Here is a 20,542-nt window from a genome sequence, read left to right as displayed (position 1 = left end):
ATGATGGGCGTGATGGTGCCAGCGACTAACATGACTGATGACAATGTCCTGCAGGCAGTTCACGAAACTAGGCTTCTTTTAAATATGCATGTATTAGTCTGCATGTAATCGGAGCCTGTAATTTACATTTTGGTCATGTGTTTTTGGGCTGATTGAGCAATCTGGTACTTCTGCTGTCTCCAAGGGAATTTGGTGTGGTTGAGAGAGGTTAAGAACAGAGTGCTCTACCTAATGGTAGAGCATGAGCCCATGATAGACTCCATTACTCACCAATTAAAGAGGCGAGCGGGTGTTCAACGCAGGCTGCCTGCATTTGACTGGTCTCCCTCTCCCTGTCTTCTACCAGAGGAAGGTGCAGGGGTCTTGGGCAACGTTTGATCAGCACAACTTGTAGGTTGGACTCGTTTTTAGAGGACTGTATAATTCACGTTACACATCTTAATGGTTTCTGGTTACTTTTTATGGCTATTTTGTGTTGTTTTGATCAAGGCGTATTTACTGCACTGGTTCTGTGGCCTGCAGTCATTGAATGACATGGCTAAGTTGAACTAAACTGAATGTTCCTAGACTATTTCTAGGACTCTGCAGTTTGATGTTCAAGATTCTGTTATTCTCTCAATTGTGCCATAGGCGTGATATGTTCTTTTTTTGCATTGGATGCTTGTTTTCATGACTGGGTTCCTTTGTTTTGGAGCTGCCTGCAGGAAGACTAATTTCAAGGTTGTATACTACATGTGTACTTTGGTAATAAATGTACTTTGAATCTTTGAACTTTGAATTTTATATCTATACTAGGAAACAATATCCTGCCTATTTTATTTCCCATTTCTTGGTTTGTACCTTGGTAAAGTATATCAAGTGTCTTTTGAATAGAGCTTTTGTCTCAAATATCTTTAAGTCAGTGAAGTCTGGATTTCTTGATATTTTTTGTACAAATTTTGTTCCTCTCATGAAGCCTTGTTCAAATAAAACTACTTTGACCTATCCATTCTTCATAACTGAAATCTCTCAGTCCTGGCAGCATCCTGTAATGCTCTGCGCATGGAAGTCCATCCAGTACTATTCTGTTCATAATACATCCACAGTATCTCCTGTCCACAGTTCTCTTTCTCACAGTTAACCTGTACTTGATTAAGCACAGAGTGGGAGCAATATAGCACCCTCTGCAGTACCCCATGCAAATGTATCTCCAGGCATTAAAAATTTTATCAGCCATTATTTTTCCTACCACTGAACCAGTTTTAACCTAACACCACTTTCCCTTGGATCTTGGGCTTAATGTTTACTTAGTGAAAAGCCTTGCTAAAAATAATTCAAAGAAATTAAAGCTCTTTTAATTACATTTTTAATTATCTATGCCTGAATTGGTCAAACTTCCCGACAGCAATGTACTTAAAATGATGCTCACAGAAGTGTCGTTCATCCAGTATTTCAGACTTCACAATCCCTACCCCATTAACAGAGCATATCCTCTAACAGTGGTTTTGCAATAATATATAATGGTGAAAAGTGTCATTGCGTGTACCAGCATTGACTCATGGTTGTATGAAACCTCATACAGGCAAGGAACTTCCTGATGGTGCCCTACTGCCTTCTCTCTGGTGACAAACTTGCTATTTTATTTTACAGTGATCATCACCTAGATGAAGCAGTAAATCAGAATATCAGAATCGGGTTTAATATGTATACCAGTATATGTCGTGAAGTTTAGAGAGCAGTGTCCATCAACTATTGGTACAGTAGCACTATCGCTGGCTGAGTCCTGAGGGGAAACTGCTGTCGACTGGTTCTTGGCTGGTAATGAAAGAATCACATAAAGAATTCTGCAAGTTTCTGCATCTGGCCATGAGTGTATTGGTAAGAATGACCTCCAGCTATTATTTGAGAAGGAAGTGAAATCTTGTCTCACATTTGCAGCTTCCTTCTAAAGAGCTGTGTGACGCTGCATACAGACTATATAGGAGTGGCATGGTATAGATGAGGATTAATAATTCCACAACAAACAGATCAAATTGAAGTTCTGTAGTCTTGCCCCATCCAATTGTGAACTGGTGCTGGACAATATATTGCTTGGAGAGAAGGCAGCTTCAATATCTCCATCCTTAATGACAACAGAACCCAGCAGATGAGTATTGAAAGCAAAGCTGACGTGTTTCCAAGTACCATCAGCCAGAAATGGTAAGTAGAATTTCCAATACTACCATGCTGAATTCTTTTATTACAAATAAACATTTGGCCAAATTAATTTGCCCCATGTAATACCAAGAAATGACTCTACAAGAACAGTTAAGACAATTAAGCCTAATGGCAGTCCAGCTGCCTTGTCCAAGTTCAATCAACACTCCCAAATCAGCCGTAACCTCTAGTTGGTCTCATTGAACAATTGTCAGGTTTTTTTTTGTAAATGATGCGAGTATGTTTGTAATCAGGTCATTTGATATGCACAGATTTGCTTCCACCCTTCACCTTTAAGTTTATTTTTAATAAATGTTAGAAATTGATGAGTATTGACAATTACTGATTTATTGAATTCTATCAAGATGGCTCTACCTTGTACTGTGAGTCTGAACATGGACAAGTGAACTGCATTCCAGAAGCAGATTCTAATAATGGTATAACATCAAAAGGAAAACTTTACACTGGCTTAAGTTGTGCTTTTCACAAGGGAAAGTCATTGTGCTTGTTTGGAAGTCAGTTATTTCAGCCATCAAGAGATTGCTGCAAAAAATTCTTCAGCTTGGTGCCTTGTGTATAACAATTTTATACACAAGGGGTTGCATAGTGTAGTGGTTAGCACACCGCTTTACAGTATAGATGACTCGAATTCAATGTTCTCCCCGTGACCGTGTTGGTTTCCTCCCACAGTCCAGAGACGTACCAGTTGATAGATCAATTGGTTATTGTAAATTGTCCCATGATTAGGCTGGTGTTAAATCGGGAGATTGCTCGGTGGTGTGGCTCAAAGGGCCAGAAAGGCCTATTCCTCGTATCTCAGTAAATATCTGCTTTGACAGTGGCCTTTTATAATCATGAAGTTTAGTGAGCATATTAGTCATTAATTGCTGGGTACTCAATTTCATTCTGTCCTTGGATAATGCAGTCAGTGCCTGCATACATGTTTTTAAAAAAAAACACAAGATCTTTTATGGTGGGAGAGGTGCTGCTAATGGGTGGCACATACATTCATGTCTTAAGCACTGGGCAATTTGCCATCTCCAACATGAATTAGTGAGAAGTCTTGCCATCAATAACCTGACCGATAATTGATCAGAAAATTCATTGCTTCATTCACATACTGTGACTGGGTATTCTTGGTATTTTCGTAGTTATTTGGTGTAATTTGACAATGTGAAATTTTTGCTAGTTAAAGCTACTCATCCACCCAACACTTGATGTTGGACAGCATCCAGGAGAAAGGAACCAGTACCTTACCTGCCCAGCACCTTAAATGTTTACTAAATTCTTGATGCACTTTCTACAATGTAGGCACTACTAACCCAAAATGCTACTTGGCAAGACTTGCTCAGCAGTTCAAAACTGGAACCGCTAGAAAATAAGGCCTGTAGTACTAACTTTTGCAATTTCCACACCATCCAGATTTAGAAAAATGTTTTCTTACTGCCACAACATGCATTGTTTCTTAGCCATCCTTTGGGGCTGACTTCACTATAAGGACTGTAATTCATTGTCGCCACTTTTGATAACTAATTGTCAATTTGTGTGAAATGCTGCTGACTTTGCTAACAAAGTGTGTATCCCACAAAAGTATTAAAAATTGACCAGAACCAATCTTTGCCTGAGTAAATGCATGCTGAGTGCCCTTGATTGAAGGTAATGGAAGGTTAATGCAGGCTATAGAGAAACAGAGGATGTCACGAGTGTATGTGAAACCATTGGTCAATGTGACAAAAGAGCAGTATGTAACTGCTGTCGTGATAAAGGGGCTTGGCCCAGAACTTTGGCTGTTAATTCCTTTTCATGGATGGGACCTGAGTTCCTTTAACAGAGTAAATGCTGTTACTCTGGATTTCCAGCATTTACAGAATCTCTAGTCTTTATAGTATGTAACTGATCAATTATACCAGAATGACAATTATTTTGCCTCATTTTGAACCTCCAATAATGTCGAGCATAATGAAACTTGGAAATTTAATGACATTTTATGAAACTTGATGATTGTCACAAAGAATAGAGTAGGTGATCAAAAAATAGATAATATTTTTGTTTCTGGCCTTGATTATCCTTCATGAAATTGTATTCCCAGATTTCTTGATCAATCAACAATTGCTTGTCACTCTCCATGTTAAAAGTTTTGCTACCAGACTGAATTGCCAATGTTTTACTACCTGAATTAATACTTAGCTTTATATGTAGTGTAGACCATTGTGCTTCATCTGTTTTTTTTTGTCCACACATTTAACCAATATCCCTTTGTGGACTTCATATTCTTCACACATCTTTCTGTCTCATCCAGTTTTGTGCCATCAGCAAGTCTCCAGTTCATCAGTCATTAACAAGTTTGATAAAAAAGCTTTAGTATTAGAGTCTACCTTAGTATTTTTTTTGGTCCTTATTCAATTCTCCATTAGTTGATGCATTAGTACTTGCATCCAATGTCCTATTATGTATAATAACCTTTACCTAGATTTTCTAAAGATCTTTTGATATTACATCCTGATCTTCTCATTTATCACACTCTGCTATTACTCCAACTTCACCCCCCCCCCCCACTTCACATTGCAACTCATCTGCAAATCTGTCCCCTCATAAAACTTTATACTCTGCTTAGTCATTAAATTAACCGGTTAGCAATTGTATCCCTAATGGATTTATAGTTGACTGCAATATTTTAATATTTAATGTTGATTTCAGGCTTCAAATGGAGTTGGTGGACCTACATAATCTGCATCTACAGTTACATGTTAAGTAAATTGAAAAGCCTGTTATAGTTGGTTAGGAAACCACTTTTAGGGCTATATAAAAATAGAGCAATTTTTATATGACTCAAATTGAAATCCAGTATTTCAAAAAAAAAGTGATTATTATTCAGCATTGTCCTGCCCTATTTTTTTAAACCTGGTCTCCACAATTGAAATGGAAGATAATTGTGCTGAAATCAGAAGTTGGTAGTCTGTTTTCCTTCCTTCATCAAGGTGTCTCAGCCAATTGTTGAATGAAATGGTAACTAAATCAGTGATTTGCTTGATGAAAGGGCTTCAGTTATGTTCAGGGATTTTGTTACTCCAACTTGAGATCATGAATATTGATTTCAACCCCCGCCACTTTCTCTTTTTCCATTACGCATTCTGGCTACCCTTTTACCCTTTCTCTTCTCTCCTGCCCATCACCTCTCTCTGGTGCCCCTCGTCTACCCCATTTTCCCAAGGCCCACTTTCCTCTGCTATCGGATTCCTTCTTCCTCAACCCTTTGCTTTTTTCCACCTATTATCTCCCAGCTTCTCATTTCATACCCCTCCCTACAAACCCACCTTCTGTCATCTGATTTCACCTGTCACTTCCCAGCCTGTACTCCTTCCCCTCGTCCCTCCTTCTTATTCTGGCTTCTTTCCCTTTCCTTTTCAATCCAGATGAAGGGTCTTGGCCAAAAACATCGACTATTTATTCTCTTGCCTAGATGCTGCCTGACTATCTGCATTCCTACAGAATTTTGTGTGTTACTTTGGTTTGTTGTGTCACTCATTTTAGATGTTAGAATGTTATAATGGACAGAGAAAAACAGGGATGAGTATATGTTTTTCAAAGATGCTTTTTAGATTGCATTTAAATAGCTATTATAAATTTTTGAGGAATATTCAGTAAAATAAGTCCTGTACCTGCATTTTAGCTGTAGCCAAGCAGAATCGTGTTTGTAACTTTTGCCTTTGTGCCCATTTCTTTAGATACATCAGTTTTTTCTTCAGTGTCAACACCACACTGCTAAACAAAAGTATTTGCTATTTATTTAAATGAGAAAAGTCTTAAAGACCAAAGACCTAGGAAAATTGCAAAAACTGCAAAATTAAATGTTTTGAGAAACATGGACTCAAAGGAATTTGATGTGAAATTTTGTAGAGCAACTGATGAAAATAGCAGCTTGCTAATTCAAATCAATTTATAATAGACTGAAATACATCTCCCAAAATGCTTGGAAGCTAACTATATACTTTTCTGATCCTGCACTGAGTTATAGCTCATCACCACATGAGGAATGAGCAAGTTTATCTATTTGTTGGGCTGAAATAAATATTTGAATTATAGTGTAATTGATGATTTAAAATTTTAACATGCTTTAGCTTTTGTTGTCCTTCGCCTACAAGTTTGTAATTTGAATTAATTTTGTTCAAAATGTGTGGAGCTGGAATTTTGAAAGATTTTATTTTTCATTATGCATAAATCATGAAGCTATCTTGCTAAAATATGTACAGTGGATGTCTACTCCAGCTTCCCTCAAGCCATTAGGCATGGCAGTGATCTAAAGTGCCTTATAATGAGGAAGCTGGAACATGTATTAGTTTAAGCAGAAGTATTTAAATGGGAACAGTTGTTTTTTTCAAAAGAAAATAGAGCTTTGGAAAGTGTGTTTGATTCAGTTGTATTAGTGTGAACTAGCCATGTATAAAATTGATTTTTTTCAATGTGTATTGCTGTTGAATGTTGTTTCTTACCTTATGTAAAGATCACCAATGCAAATTTTTTGCTCGACTTCACCATTCATGTAATATCGCAAGAACACAATGTTCTCCTTGGATATCCTAGTTTCTAAATGGCAGTTGGCCCAGCTATTTGAGGCAGGCTTCTGTTTTTTTTCCTTAAACTTGCCACTGAACTGTCACATTTAGAAAGAAAGATATTTGCCATGTTCAGTCTATTACAAGTTGAGGTGGCCTAATTATTTTCCACATCTGGTTATTCTGAGGCGAGGAGAAAGTGAATGGAATTGGCAAAATTTGCAGAAAATATTATGACTTTGCTTTTCTCATCAGATGGATTGAAAACTAAACAAAATGAACTTTGTAATATTTTTAGAGGCTAGTCAAGGAATGTCATACTTTAATAAAGCCAGAGGGGGTGGAGGGAATAAATGTACAAATGGTTTGTTATTTTTAGGGCTGTACTGTAACAAAGTTGGGGATGTGTTTCTCAATGAGCACATAAGAATGGCTAACAAAACTTGTGAATTGATCTTTGTCCATAACATCCCCATTTGGTTATTGATTAGGCAAACTTGAGTTAACGTGGATGCAAAATGTTATAAAATGAGGACAGGTTAACCTTTTGGAGGCTAGTCTAATTTTTTCCCATGCAGAATCGTTAAGGTATTTGTATATATGACAGACAGTATCTCAAGCATAATGTGTCTTTCCTATTTGGACTGGTGGATTCTGATTAATTGAGACCAGTACATTTTGGCCTAATTAAGCAGCTGCCCATTTAACTGAAGTTTCATGGAAATAGTTAAAAGTATACTTGTCTTTAAAAAAAGGCTAACTACTAATTAAGAGTAATAAATTATGTATGTAAATGAAATAAGAGCAGGTTACATTACCAATTCTACTGCGGGTACCATAAAGCTAAAGTTATTGACAAGAGGAATTCATCCAGTGTACACTGCTGTGTATGGAGTGTCCAGGGAGGGGTAGCACCACTTGTGAAGGGGCTTGTCATGTCCACTCTGGGGCAGCTCATTCACCTTTGGTCCCCACTGGGCACTTAACTCTCATTTGTCACTCCAAGTAGCTATTTGTATGCAACAGCGGTCACACCCCGGGGTACACTGCTTTTAACAGGTGGGCTGAAATAGGCGAGGATGCTCAGTGGGACACATACCCTGGTGAAATGTGTATTTTTCTGTCCTAGCATGTGAAGTCAACTACAGCAGACTGGGCAGATGAGATCAACAGTGGACCTGGACATCCAAGGTCGAGAGAATAAAACTGTCCCAATGCATCAGCTTTTCCACTTTTTAAAAATTGTGCATATCTCGCTATCATTTTCCAATATGGCAACAACCAACCTGCTGCTGTGGTTTTTTAATTGACTGTAAATGAACAAAATTAGGGTAGACACCTAGTGCAGATAATGGACTGCTTTCATACAATGCTTTTGACAATTATATCCTCCATATCTTCACTTTCATTGTAACATTCAACATAATTGTTGATTGGATCAAATTCATTGTAATTTCTAACTTGTTAAAGTAGTGAAATTGTTTCATTTTCACAGTACTGATGCTAGTTAGAAACTATTCGGCAACAGTCTCCTGCCCCAATTAAGTGACATGGTGTCCCAGATAAGCAAAGGGAATCCCAGCTACAGTATTTTCTTGATTACTTTTGTTCTATAGTACCGGGTAGTTGTCCTAGTTAAGCAGCTGCCCAATTAACCGGAATCCACTGTATATGCAAATATACTTAGACTGCAATTATCGCAACAGTTGAATAAATCAAAGCAATTGTTGTAGGCTGGTTTAAGATGGTGAGTTTATTTCATGCAAAATTAATGGGAAACATTTCCATATACTTTATTGTAGTGTGAAAGTAAATACTGCCTACTCTAAATTCTGATTTTACGCAAATATATTTTAACCAAGAGTAAACTTGGCCATCTTCAAGTTTAAACTTATCCAGCAAGCTTGAGACTTGAGTAATTGACAATGGATGACTAATGAAATTTAATTAAATATAATTCTAGCATACAATGTACAAGAAAGAATACGACTTCAATACTGGGAATGACTATTGATACTTAAAATGGGAGATTCATATAAAAACTGCATTTTTGATATTTAAACAATGGATTATAATTTATAAAAAGATTATGTTCTAATTGTTGGAAGAATGCAAGTAGCAAGCAGGAACTATTTCAAGTCTAAAAGAGCATGAATTATGAGGAAAAATGTGAGAAACTGTCCTTGATATGTGGAATAAGTTTTACTGGTGACTTCATTGTGATGTAATTTAAATATGCATATATTAAAAGTCATGGCTACAATGTTGAGGATGGAAGGCCGCAAATTTAAAAGTCATGAACACTGTGTTTAAAATAGACCCTACTCAAGCTACTAACATTTGGAATGGATTACTGAGCTCAACATTTTAGAGATGGGATATACAGTTGGATGAGCTGGTTAAGGGGAATTTTCCTTTTTTATTAGCCCATTATTGCTTGTTTTTAACAATTTTTTAAAAAAGTCTCCTTCCCTGTCATAATTTTATAGAAAAATATTAGAAATACTTGACAGCTTGCAGAATCAATACAGAAAAAGTCATTATTTAGAAAATATGTGATGTCTCTGCATTCTGTTGAGCTATGGTGATGATTTCAAGTAGCTTCTGTTCATTAAGCAACTTTTAGCACACTGTTCAGATATGTTCAAGAATCAATATAGTTTTAAGATAGAAAAAAATGACATCTATGTAGTAAAACTTTAAGAAAGTTACATAATTGTGGGAGTTTGCAATTTCTCAATTTTTATGTTGGATTCCAAATAAAATGGAAAGTAATAACTTTATCCAGTGAAGAACAAAGGTAGCATGGCAGTCTTAAAGTTGTGTGTGATCTTTGGAGTTGATCTTGGGTTACAGAAGCTCTGTATTTGCCTCAGTGTTTCCAAGTCAATTAGCAAGTGTTATCTGGTCTTGGAATAAGAGTTGTGCAGCACAAAATCTGCCCTTCAGCTCACAATGTTCATGACAATCTTTTTTTTGCATGTCTGCAAAAATCCCATTTTTCCCATGTTAGGTCTGTATCCTGTTTCTTGTCTGTATAAGTGTGTCTTGGATATAGTGATTGAGATTACACTACCACTTCTGGCAGTAAGCTCGGGTATCAAGCCTTCCCTCAAATCCTTGTAAAATGTCCTTATTCTTGATTTACACCTATCACTACTTGTTTTTGTTCCCTTGCCATGATGAGAAAAAATACCTACCTGTCTGTACCTCTTAATTTTAATATACTATCAAATCATCACTCGCCCTCCTGAACTGAACCCCAAGGTCCCTCAACTTTCCTTTGTGCCTTGCTATTTACTGTTTGACGCTCCAAAATGCATTACATCACACTTGTAATTAATTCCCTCTTCAACCACTGTTCAACTTCTTATCCTGCTGTAATCTTAGGCAAACTTCCTGTCTGTCCACACCATCAACTTTTGTACCATCTGTAAACTTAATAAACACAGTGCCTGCATTTACATCCTAGTTACTATTCCAGCAGTATTTTACTGGTCATAGATTTCCAATAAGGAAAGCATCTTTTCACCATTGCATATTGCCTCTCATGACCAAGTCGGTTTTGAAGTTAATTATGCAGTATGCTTGCATCGCATGTGCTTGAAACTTCTGGACTGTGGGCCAGCCCACCATGTAGGACCACATAAAGTGCCTTGCTGATTGTTATTTTGATGTATTCATTCTCATTTATTGCTCTTGTAATAACTGCTAGGATTGCTTGTGCATCATGCATGAACAAGCAAGATAGCTATAATATAACCTAAAAGGTAGCATCTATGCAGGGAGAACGTTTTGTGGTTGATGACCTTGCACAAAAATTGTGTTGCAAAGTCATAAAGCTGAAATTCTATACTTGTACATGTTGCCTGATTGCAAAACTTGGTGCGTTCGGTTTTATTCAGGTTTCCAGTTCCCATAGGTTTTGATCTGTTAGATTTCATCATTGAGTATTTCAACACAGGATGCTTTTGGGTTTAAGAATGCTTGACTTTTATATAGGCTGCATGTAAAAACCACCATTTGCAAGTCAGACTAGATGAATTTGCTAGTGGTTGTGGAACTGCAGGGATGGTCTCTGTGTGGGAATTTGGTTCACCATTACAGTTCTGACTTGCAAACAGTTCATAACTTGGGGAGGACCTGTATACATGCACATTGGCTGTTTAGATCAGGCACAGGAGTGTATGTGACACTTTCATGCTCTGTAGACTAGCAAGAAGTTAATGCTTTGGAAAAGGGAATCCCAGTCAACTTTACTTCCTAGTTAATGGTATGGAAGAAATATTGTTCTTTTGGCACAAGATATTCCCTGTATTCGTTATTAGTTTATGGATAAAAATTCCTTAGACTTGGGTTGGCTGCTGCTTACTATATTTTGTGGAAGTAATAAACGGTTGTTGTGGGTGAACTCGGCTAATAGATTGGGACTTCCTTGTGGAAAATTTAAACAGGGCTTAGCTTGGGTGCATCCAGGAAGGTTTGTTAAATCAATAGGCAGTGAGTCCACCAGAGGAGGGCCATACTGGATCTGGTGTTGGGTAATGAGCCTGGCCAGGTTACTCTGCTTTCAGTTGGAGAGCAGTTAGGGAACAGTGGGTAAAAGTTTTAACATAGCTATAGATAAGGATAAGTATGGACTTTTTGGGAGAACGTTAACTTGGAGCTAGGCAAATTACAAGATTATTGGGCAGGAACTAGAGATAGTTAATTGGGAACATTTGTTGATGGGCAAATCCATATCTGGCATGGAAGGTGTTTAAAGATCAATTGCACAGACAAGACAGGTGTGTTCAGTTAAGGAAAGACAATGTAAGGGACATCGAGAGATAGTGAATTTAGTTAAGAAAAAGGAGATACATGTAAAGAAGCTAAAATCAAACAATTTCAGGATTATAAAGAAGCCTAAAAAGAGCTCAAGAAGGGAATTGGGAAAGTCAGGAAGGGCTATGAAAAGTCCTTGGCAAGTAGGATTAAAGAGAATCCCATGCAGTTTTATGCATCCATCAAGAGCAGTAGGATAAGTAGGGAGAAGGTAGAACCACTCAAGAATAATGCAAGGAACGTGTGCTAGGAGATGTGAATGATGGTGTGTGGCATGCTTGCTCTTATTAGTTGAGGAATAGAGGCAAGAGTCAGGAAGTTGTGCTGCAACTTTATAAAACTTGAGTTAGACTCCATCTAGAATTTTGCATCCAGTTGTAGTTCCTCATTATAGGAAAGATATCAGACTGGAGAGGACACAGAAAGCGATGCTGCCTAGAGCACAGGGCATGTGCTATAAAGAGAGGTTAAGACAACTGGATTGTTTTCTATAAAGCTGCAGAGATCGAAAAGAGATCTAACAGAGGGTTATAAGATTGGGGGGTATCGATAGAGTACTTTTATCCCAGAGGTGAAATGTCTAATACCACAAAGCTTGCATTTAAGTTGCAAGAGGACAAGATCAAAGGAGATGTGCAGGGCATATTCTTTTTACATAGAGGTGAGTACAAGGAATGTGCTGCCTGGGGTGTTGAGCAAGGCAAATATGGTAGACATTCAAGAGGCTTCTAGATGGGTAAAGGAATGTAAAGGGGAGATGCAGAGGGACTTGGGAGTCCTTGTGCAGAATTCCCCAAAGGTTAACTTACAGGTTGAGTCTGTGGTAAGGAAGACAATTGCAATGTTAGTATTCATTTCAAGAGGACTAAAACACATAGGCAAGATGTAATGTTGAGGTTTTATAAGGCATTGGTCAGACTGCACTTGGAGTACTGTGAGCAGTTTTGGGCCCCTTTCTAAGAAAAGATGTGCTGGCATTGGAGAGGGTCTAGAAGAGCTTCACAAGAATGAGTCCAAGAATGAAAGGGTTAATATATGAGGAGCTCTGGGCGTATGCTTGCTGGAGTTTAAAAGAATGAGGGAGGATCTCATTGCAACTTACTGAAAATTGAAAGGCCTTGTTATAGTGCATATGGAAAAGATGTTTCCTATAATAGGGAAGTCTAGGACCAGAGGGCACAGACTCAGAATTGAGTGATGTCCCTATTGAACTGAGATGAGAAAAAAAATTCCTTTGCCAGAGGGTGGTGGAGCTGTGGAACTCATTGCTACAGCCAGCTGTGCAGGGCAAGTCATTTGGTATATTTAAGGTTGATGGGTTTTAGATTAGTCAAGGCATGAAAGGTTGTGGGGAGAGGGCAGGAGAAGGGGGTTAAGAGGGATAATAAATCAGCCAGGATGGAATGGCAGAGCAGATGCAATGGGCCAAATGTCCTAATTCTACCATGCCTTTTGGTCTAAGGGAAATGGAAAGATATGGATATTGTATATGCAGGAAGGACTAGTTTATTTGGCCATTTGATTAATCTAATTTGTTTGGCACAACATTCTGGCCTGATGTGTCTGTCCCTGTGCTAAACTGTTCCATACGTACATTTCATAATCCAAAACTGAAATTCCACCATTGTGCAAAGATAGGATTGCATAGGGTATTTTTGTCAGCTGAATAATTTGTTTAGTATCAGTCCCAATACCCTCTACCCTCCTGAAATACATTTGCCTGCTCTGCTTCTCAGTTGCACAAGTCTTCTGGCACAATGGTGTTAAATTTTCTGTCTCTTGTGTACTCTTACTTGCTATGCATGTTGTCATCATAAAGTTTCACCTTGAAACAGCAATTACTTAGAAAATATCTTGCAAGTAGAACTTTGAATAGTTAACTACTCACAAAAGCAAGTTTGAAAATAAAACAAAATGCTGGAAATACTCGATCAGGCAGCATTTCCTGCATTTTTTTATTGGCTTAATTCTCGAAACTCATTCTTGTTTCTTCTTTTCAGAATTCATCTATTTCTCAGCCAACAATACAATTCCAAGGACTTCAAGGGGTAAGAAAATCTTGAATTTTGTAATAAACAAAAATAGTTTCCCACTATTTTTGAGTCATTGGATGTTTTGATTATGACATTAGATATAATTGTCATGTACTTTTGGATCAAGCAAATATGGTGGCTGATTTTCTCCCATTCCCCCCCCCCCCCACCCCATCCCTAACTAAGCAGATGTATGCAAGTTCATGACTATATTAGCTTGAGTAGCTGAGCACAAATTCCAATGCATATGTTTGTTATAGCCAGCAAGATTTGGCATTGTATGTTCCAGTAAATTCACATGCACCAAAATTTAATGGTTTAAACATTAACAGAGTTTATATTGTATTTTATCAAAAGATTTGAAACAAAAATAATCTCGTCAATTTAATTCTATCCACTTCAGGAGCCTAAATCAGTTACTTTTGTAAAAACACAAATAGCAAGTTAGAAAGGATTTACGTCTAGTGTAAAACAGGGTTGCCAAGTTTTAACTGCAAAGATTGCTGACTTGATTTAGTTATATAAATGTTAATCAATTTTTAAATGGGTTTGCTCAAATGGGCTTTCAGTTTGTGTGTCAATTCCTCCTTGAAATAGTCATTTCCAATTGCTATGAGCATTTATGTTAAAGATGAAATTGCCAATCAAAAAGGAGAACTGGTAAGTAAATAACAAGGAACTATATATTTTGCATAGCAACACACACTGAATGCTGTAGGAACTCAGCAAATCAGGTAGCATCTATGGAGAAGAACAAACAGTCAATATTTTGAGCCAAAACTCTTCATCATCGTTTTCATCTTAAATGTGAACATTTTGCTTTGTTATGTACTATAAAAAGTAACAATTGGACACTTCTTCCAATTGAGTCAGTTGTCAGGATTACTGAAGTAAATGTAAACCAGAACGGTAGCTTTTGAGTTATTTTCCTTGATCTTCCCAACCTAATAAAACTAGAATTGATGTCCTGACAAGATTTCATTGTGCTTGGTTTGCCTTTGGTGCTTCTATTGGACTTGCAGTTAGGTGATTTTTGTGGATAGGGGTCTTTGGGGAGCACTAGTACAAAATCTGCTTGACTTTTTCAAATGCAAGAATTAAATCCCCTGGACTATTCCAACTATCTCTGAGCACTTGAGTTTCACATGCCCTTGTCATTACAATTGAGGTTCTTGTCTTAACTAACTTACATTTTTTTTCTTCTCTTTGAATCCCAAATAGATCTTCTAAACCTTATGCAACTACTGGCTCTGCCTTAGTCACAAAACCCCACTAGGAAAGGTCGCAGAGTACAGTTAAATAAGTACTGTTTGAAAGCTTTACCATGGTATGCTGTCTAGCTAGTCTGGTTATTTGCATTTTTAAAAAAAATTAGTATTGTTTTATTTGTAAATTGAGATTATTTAACTTCAGAAAAATATGTGGTTTAATTGTGACCTAGAACTGAGGAATTTTTAGTTATTTCAGCAAATGAAGCCATGGCAAAGTCCTTGGGTGTGGGAAATTCAGAAAAGCTATTTTCATCATTGCACAGTCTGTGACCTTTTTGTTAGATACACCCTGTATTATTAAGTACAACCATTCAGAATACATAAAGCTGAGAGTTACTTGGAATTCATGTTTCTGGAGCTGGTCATGCCACAGATGAAGTATCTGCAGTTAGAGAGAGATAGAGAGACAGGGAGAGGGTGTTCATGCAAGAATCCTCTGAATTCAGCCTGAGAATTCACTTGGGAGAAAACCTCCTAAGCCAATCCACAACTTTTAAAGAGTTGGGTTTCAATCCCAACCAAGTGTGGAGGGTGTAAGACAAACATTTGTGGTCAGATTTGATTCCCAAATGGTAAATGGTCTTTGTGGTGCTAGGATTGAAGATATTGCTGACATTAACGTAGGATTGGGGATTATCATAGGTTGGGGTCCAGGTGGATTATGATGCCCTCTAGATGAATTGCAGACTGTCAACTGTGATCTTAAAAAAGAGCTCCACATTAAAACCTTTAGATTATTGCCTTTGCCACATGCCATTGAGTACCGATATAGGAAAATGCATGTGAAGTTATGGTTGACAAGATGACGACCATCTTTTAATCTCCAAGGTAATTGAACCCTGTATAGAGAGAGGAGCATTTGTGTAAAGTAGATCATTGCATGTCATGTGGTTGGGGCCAGAATCCTTAGGGAGAAGTGTATTTGTGCAATATTGACAGTTATGGGAACATCAGTTTCAGAAGGGAGCAATGCTGTGAAAAATCGGGTTTATTGAATGGGGAAAAAAAGGGGACACGAGGCTAGTGGTAAAGATTGGGGGAGGGGAAGTATTGGAGAATGGCTGGGAAAGGAGAAGAAAACATTGATCAAGTAGACCAACAGTGATTTTATGCAGACAGCCTGTGAACGTGGATGAGCTGAAGTTACTGATAGATATCAGACTATCCACAGTCATTATTGAATACAAAAGGATAGTTCAGCATTCCCCATTAAACAGGATTTTCAGCAAAATTGGTTTAAGGAGATAAAAGTATCAAGGTAGGAGTTGCATTGGCAAGGAAACAGTGAGGTGATGTAAGTTGCAAATGAGAAAATCTGCCGATGCTGCATACAAGTTTATGGAAATAGTAACCAATGAGACCACATGTGTTAAATGTGGAACCAAAAAAAAAGACATTCACACTTCTGAGTGTGTACTATACAAACAGTGTTGGCAGGAGCAAATATATATGCAAGATTCTGAGAAGCCTCAATAGATGAGGGAATTAAAGCAGAAAAATTTTGACGAATATTAACATCAACTGAAGTAATGTTTTAATGTTTCTGAACTTTTTGCATGCCATTTTAAAAAAAAAAAATCCATGAGAGCAGGTCTTACTGGATTTAATCTTAAGAACTGAACCAGGTAAAATGGAAATGTGACAGGAATGTGCTATCATGATTTAGTTAGATTTGGCACAAATTTGCAAAAGGTATAAATGTAAGTGTAAAGGTCGTGTGTTAGGAACATTTTACCAGGCTGTTATGAGTTGGTAGATGTGGACTGGATATTTGAAGATAAATCTGTATGAGAGCCAGGAAGACGTTTGGTGTTGCCTCCCAAATATGTTCCCATATCTAGCTCTCCTTAGATATTGCCTAACTTAAATAGAAAATGTCAAAAGGAAGTTTATAGTAAATGCCAAGGAATCGATGTTGAAATTGGAACAGAAATTAGGAAGGTGAAGTGTATATGTTTTTGAAAGTGATGCTTTAAAAAAAAACTTAAGGATATTTCTTGATTGTAGTCAATTTTAAAGGAAATGGGTATTTTAAGGAATTAAATGATACCTTTTGCTGCAAGTCCATGTCCTGAATAAATACTTCTTATCACCCCATTTTGATTGGGTTCTTTGTAGAGTAAAATTAGTTTTAAGCTGTAGTGTGCGTAGGAAAGAAATGACTAGGACAAAAGGATTTTTATTTCTTAAATTTATTTAGCGGGAAGTTGCCTGGGAAAAAAAATTAATTGATTTTTTATTAAGTGAAAAGTAATACCACTTGTATCAAAAAAACACAAAATGGGATAACAGCATGGCTAGTGGAATTGCTGCCTCATGCCTATATTGACCTGCATTCAGTCTTGACCTTTTGTGCTGACAGTGTGGGATTTGTACATTCTCTCTGTGACTTTGTGGGTTTACTCCCAGATGCCATTTCTTCAGCCCCTCAAAAAAACTATGGGTTAATAGGTCAGCTAACTGGGGTAAATTGCCTCTAGTGTATAGATGAGTGGTTAATTCTGGGGTCAGTTAACAATGTGGGTAGGATAAAATGGGTTATGGTTGGATTGATGTAAAAATGCATGATGGTCAGCATGGTTGCAGTGCACTGTATTTCCTTCTGATGCTAACAGTGCATGCAAAATTGATTTACATTGAAAGCCGAGGTTTTTTGTTTGGCTGTATTCATGGCTATTCATGTATGGTTGAATGACAACTTGAATTTGGTTAATTTGAGGTGTTCAACAAGCAGTGTCTGAAGCTGATGTTTGCTTTGGATAATTTAATGTCTGTAGAAATGTATATAGAAATAGTGAATGTACAATGCCATAAAGAACATGTAAGAGGACCAAGACCAGTGTCACTTGCTGTTTAGCTGCTACAGATGCTGATTTATTTCATATTAAGTTGGGGACATGTGTATATATAATGTTATCAATCAAAGTAAGCTGATGATTGTATACTGTTTCAACTTTGATAATGATAGACTTGTGGTAGAACACGGCATGGGTTTATGGTGTTATTTCTATATTAATTTTCTTGTTTCTGTCCTGGCCAAACAAAGCACTTGAACACATCTGATCTGATAAATTGGAAGTGTTGTTTGTTGGGCTACATTTATGTAAACCTGAAACTTGAACAACCTCCTAACACTGTCTTAGCATAAAAGCAGTTCAGAACAGACATAAATAAATATTTGAACACATTTTGATATTTGTTAAATTGACAAAAAGTATTTATTCTCCTGTTAACTGAAGATTTTTTTTTGTGCAAGAAGCCTGGTTAGAATTTGCTATTTTTGCTGAATGTCTGTTAAATTTCTGTACTCCATGAGAAGACTTGATGAAAGCTTGGACACTTGTGAATGGTGAGCAGTTCTTGAGTGTGAAGGGTCATATGTTTCTGGTTAAGCCAAGAGTTACGTTGTGGAGTGCTGGCCACAAATGTATTCAAGATTGCCTTTTGTCCCTGCCACATCTGCAGAAGGTTACAAAAACTTTGTGCAGGTTTAATATAAACTGTCTGTAAATGCAAAAAAACACATGGGAAAATAGTACACAACAACCTATTGTTAAATTGCAGATTGATCTTTATCTGAAATGCCAGTAATTTCATTATTTGTGTTTTTAAACCATGCTGTTGGCAGCAATATAAATAATTAACTGCATTTTCCTTTGTCACTTTTCCTGCCACATTTCCCCCTTTAACGTTGTTTTTAATTTATAATCACATTGTACTGCCATTTATTATGTATTTAGGTGGGATCTTTCAACTCAGCATCAACAGTGCATCTCTTCAGTAAAGAACTATACAAAAGTAAATACTTGCAGATGGATTTCAAAATACTAACACTGTTGTGGTTGCTCACAAATGTCACTCCACTCTTTACGAAAGGAGGAGGACAGCAGAAAGGAAATTGTAGACCAGTTAGCCTGACCTCAGTGGTTGGGAAGATGTTAGAGTCAATTGTTAAGGATGAGGTGATGGAGTATTTGGTGACACAGAACAAGATAGTACAAAGTCAGCATGGTTTCCTTCAGGGAAAATCCTGCCTGACAAACCTGTTGGAATTCTTTGAGAAGATTACAAGTAGGATAGATAAAGGGGATGCAGTGGATGTTTTATATTTGGACTTTCGTAAAGCCTTTGACAAGGTGCCACACTTGAGGCTGCTTACCAAGTTAAGAGTCCATGATATTACAGGAAAGTTACTAACATGGTTAGAGCATTGGCTGATTGACAGGAGGCAGCGAGTGAGAATAAAAGGATCCTTTTCTGGTTGGCTGCCGGTGACTAGTGGTGTTCTAGTGGGTGAGAAGGTTGCAAATGAAATACAATGTTGGAAAATTCATGGTCATGTAGTAGAAATAAATGTGAAGACTATTTTCTAAAGGGGGAGAAAATCCAAATATCTGGGATGCAAAGGGACTTGGGAGTCCTTGTATAGAACACCCTAAAGGTTAACTTGCTGGTTGAGTTGGTGAGGAAAGCAAATGCCATGTTAGCATTCATTTCAAGAAGTCTAGAATACAAGAGCAAGGATGTGATGCTGAGGCTTTATAAGACACTGGTGGGGCCTCACATTGAGTATTGTGAACAGTATTAGGCCCTCATTTTAGAAAAGGTATGCTGGCATTGGAGAGGGTCCAGAGGAGATTCACAAGGATGATTCCAGGAATCGAAGGGTTATCATACAAGGAACGTTTGATGGCTGTGGGTCTGTACTCACTGGAATTCAGAAGGATGGGGGTGGGGAGATCTCATTGAAACCTTTTGCAAAGGGTAGTGAATTTGTGGAATTTGTTGCCACCTGTAGCAATGGAGGCCATGTCATTGGGTGTATTTAAGGCAGAGATTGATGGATTCTTGATTGGACATGGCATCAGAGGTTATGGGGAGAATGCTGGGAACTGGGGTTGAGGGGGAGGGGGAAAGGATTAGCCATGATTGAACGGCAGAGCAGACTTGATGGGCCAGATGGCCTAATTCTGCTCCTATGTCTTGTCTTTTGCTTCCCCCTTTGGTAGGAATGTTGGCCAAGTGGCAAAGGGAAAGATTTTTTTTAATGGAAAGTTACAAATGAGATGCGTGAATATTTGAAATATATCTAGAGATGGATTACCAAGTGCAATTGGAAAATACAGCTCTGATTTTGGCCAGAATGCACTATTAACATACGGAAATAATACTATCACGCCACACTCTACAATTTGGAAAGTTGAGTATTGAACTGCCGTGTGATTTTGAACCACTTGAATCACTGGAATAGACATTACAATGTGTATTGAAGGCTTGCTGGACTGTACTCAAATACTCACCCTAAAATTGCTCCTTAATTGCAGTTGCAACATAGCAGAAAATGATTTGCACCTCAGTAGGTGGTATTAATGGTAATCCCTCTGTTTACTACTAACAGTGTGAGGGGATTAACATTTTTAAACAATTTATGGTGACAGTTTAAGAGATCTCTTATTCCATGATGTGAATTCTGCTGAACCTTGTCCCATTTGTTGTGGTAGCCTTATCTTGCTCTGTTTTGTTTACAATCTCAATTACAATGGGTGTATTCTTGAAACTGGAGATGTCTATAAAAGCATAGCTGTAGCTGTTTGTTATAAATGTTATTACTACAGACCTTCTGTAATTGTTTTAAATGAATAGTTAAATTTTGGTATTCAATTTCCAGGAAGATACTTTTATTTGA

At 37.5% G+C, this 20,542-nt stretch overlaps 1 protein-coding gene across 2 annotated transcripts in view; it reads left to right on the top strand.

The window, feature by feature from the left end:
• Positions 1-20,542, top strand: part of ell2 (elongation factor for RNA polymerase II 2) — a 74,421-nt gene that overhangs the window by 5,670 nt on the left and 48,209 nt on the right. For both annotated transcript variants that reach the window (XM_073067578.1, XM_073067587.1), the window contains exon 2: positions 13,553-13,600. In XM_073067578.1, coding sequence (XP_072923679.1) covers positions 13,553-13,600 — 48 coding nt within the window. The remainder of the gene's footprint in view (positions 1-13,552; positions 13,601-20,542) is intronic.

Source organism: Hemitrygon akajei, chromosome 2 (genome assembly GCF_048418815.1).
Source record: "Hemitrygon akajei chromosome 2, sHemAka1.3, whole genome shotgun sequence".
In the NCBI taxonomy this organism is placed as follows: Eukaryota; Metazoa; Chordata; class Chondrichthyes; order Myliobatiformes; family Dasyatidae; genus Hemitrygon; species Hemitrygon akajei.
This window is presented reverse-complemented; position numbering and strand designations above follow the sequence as displayed.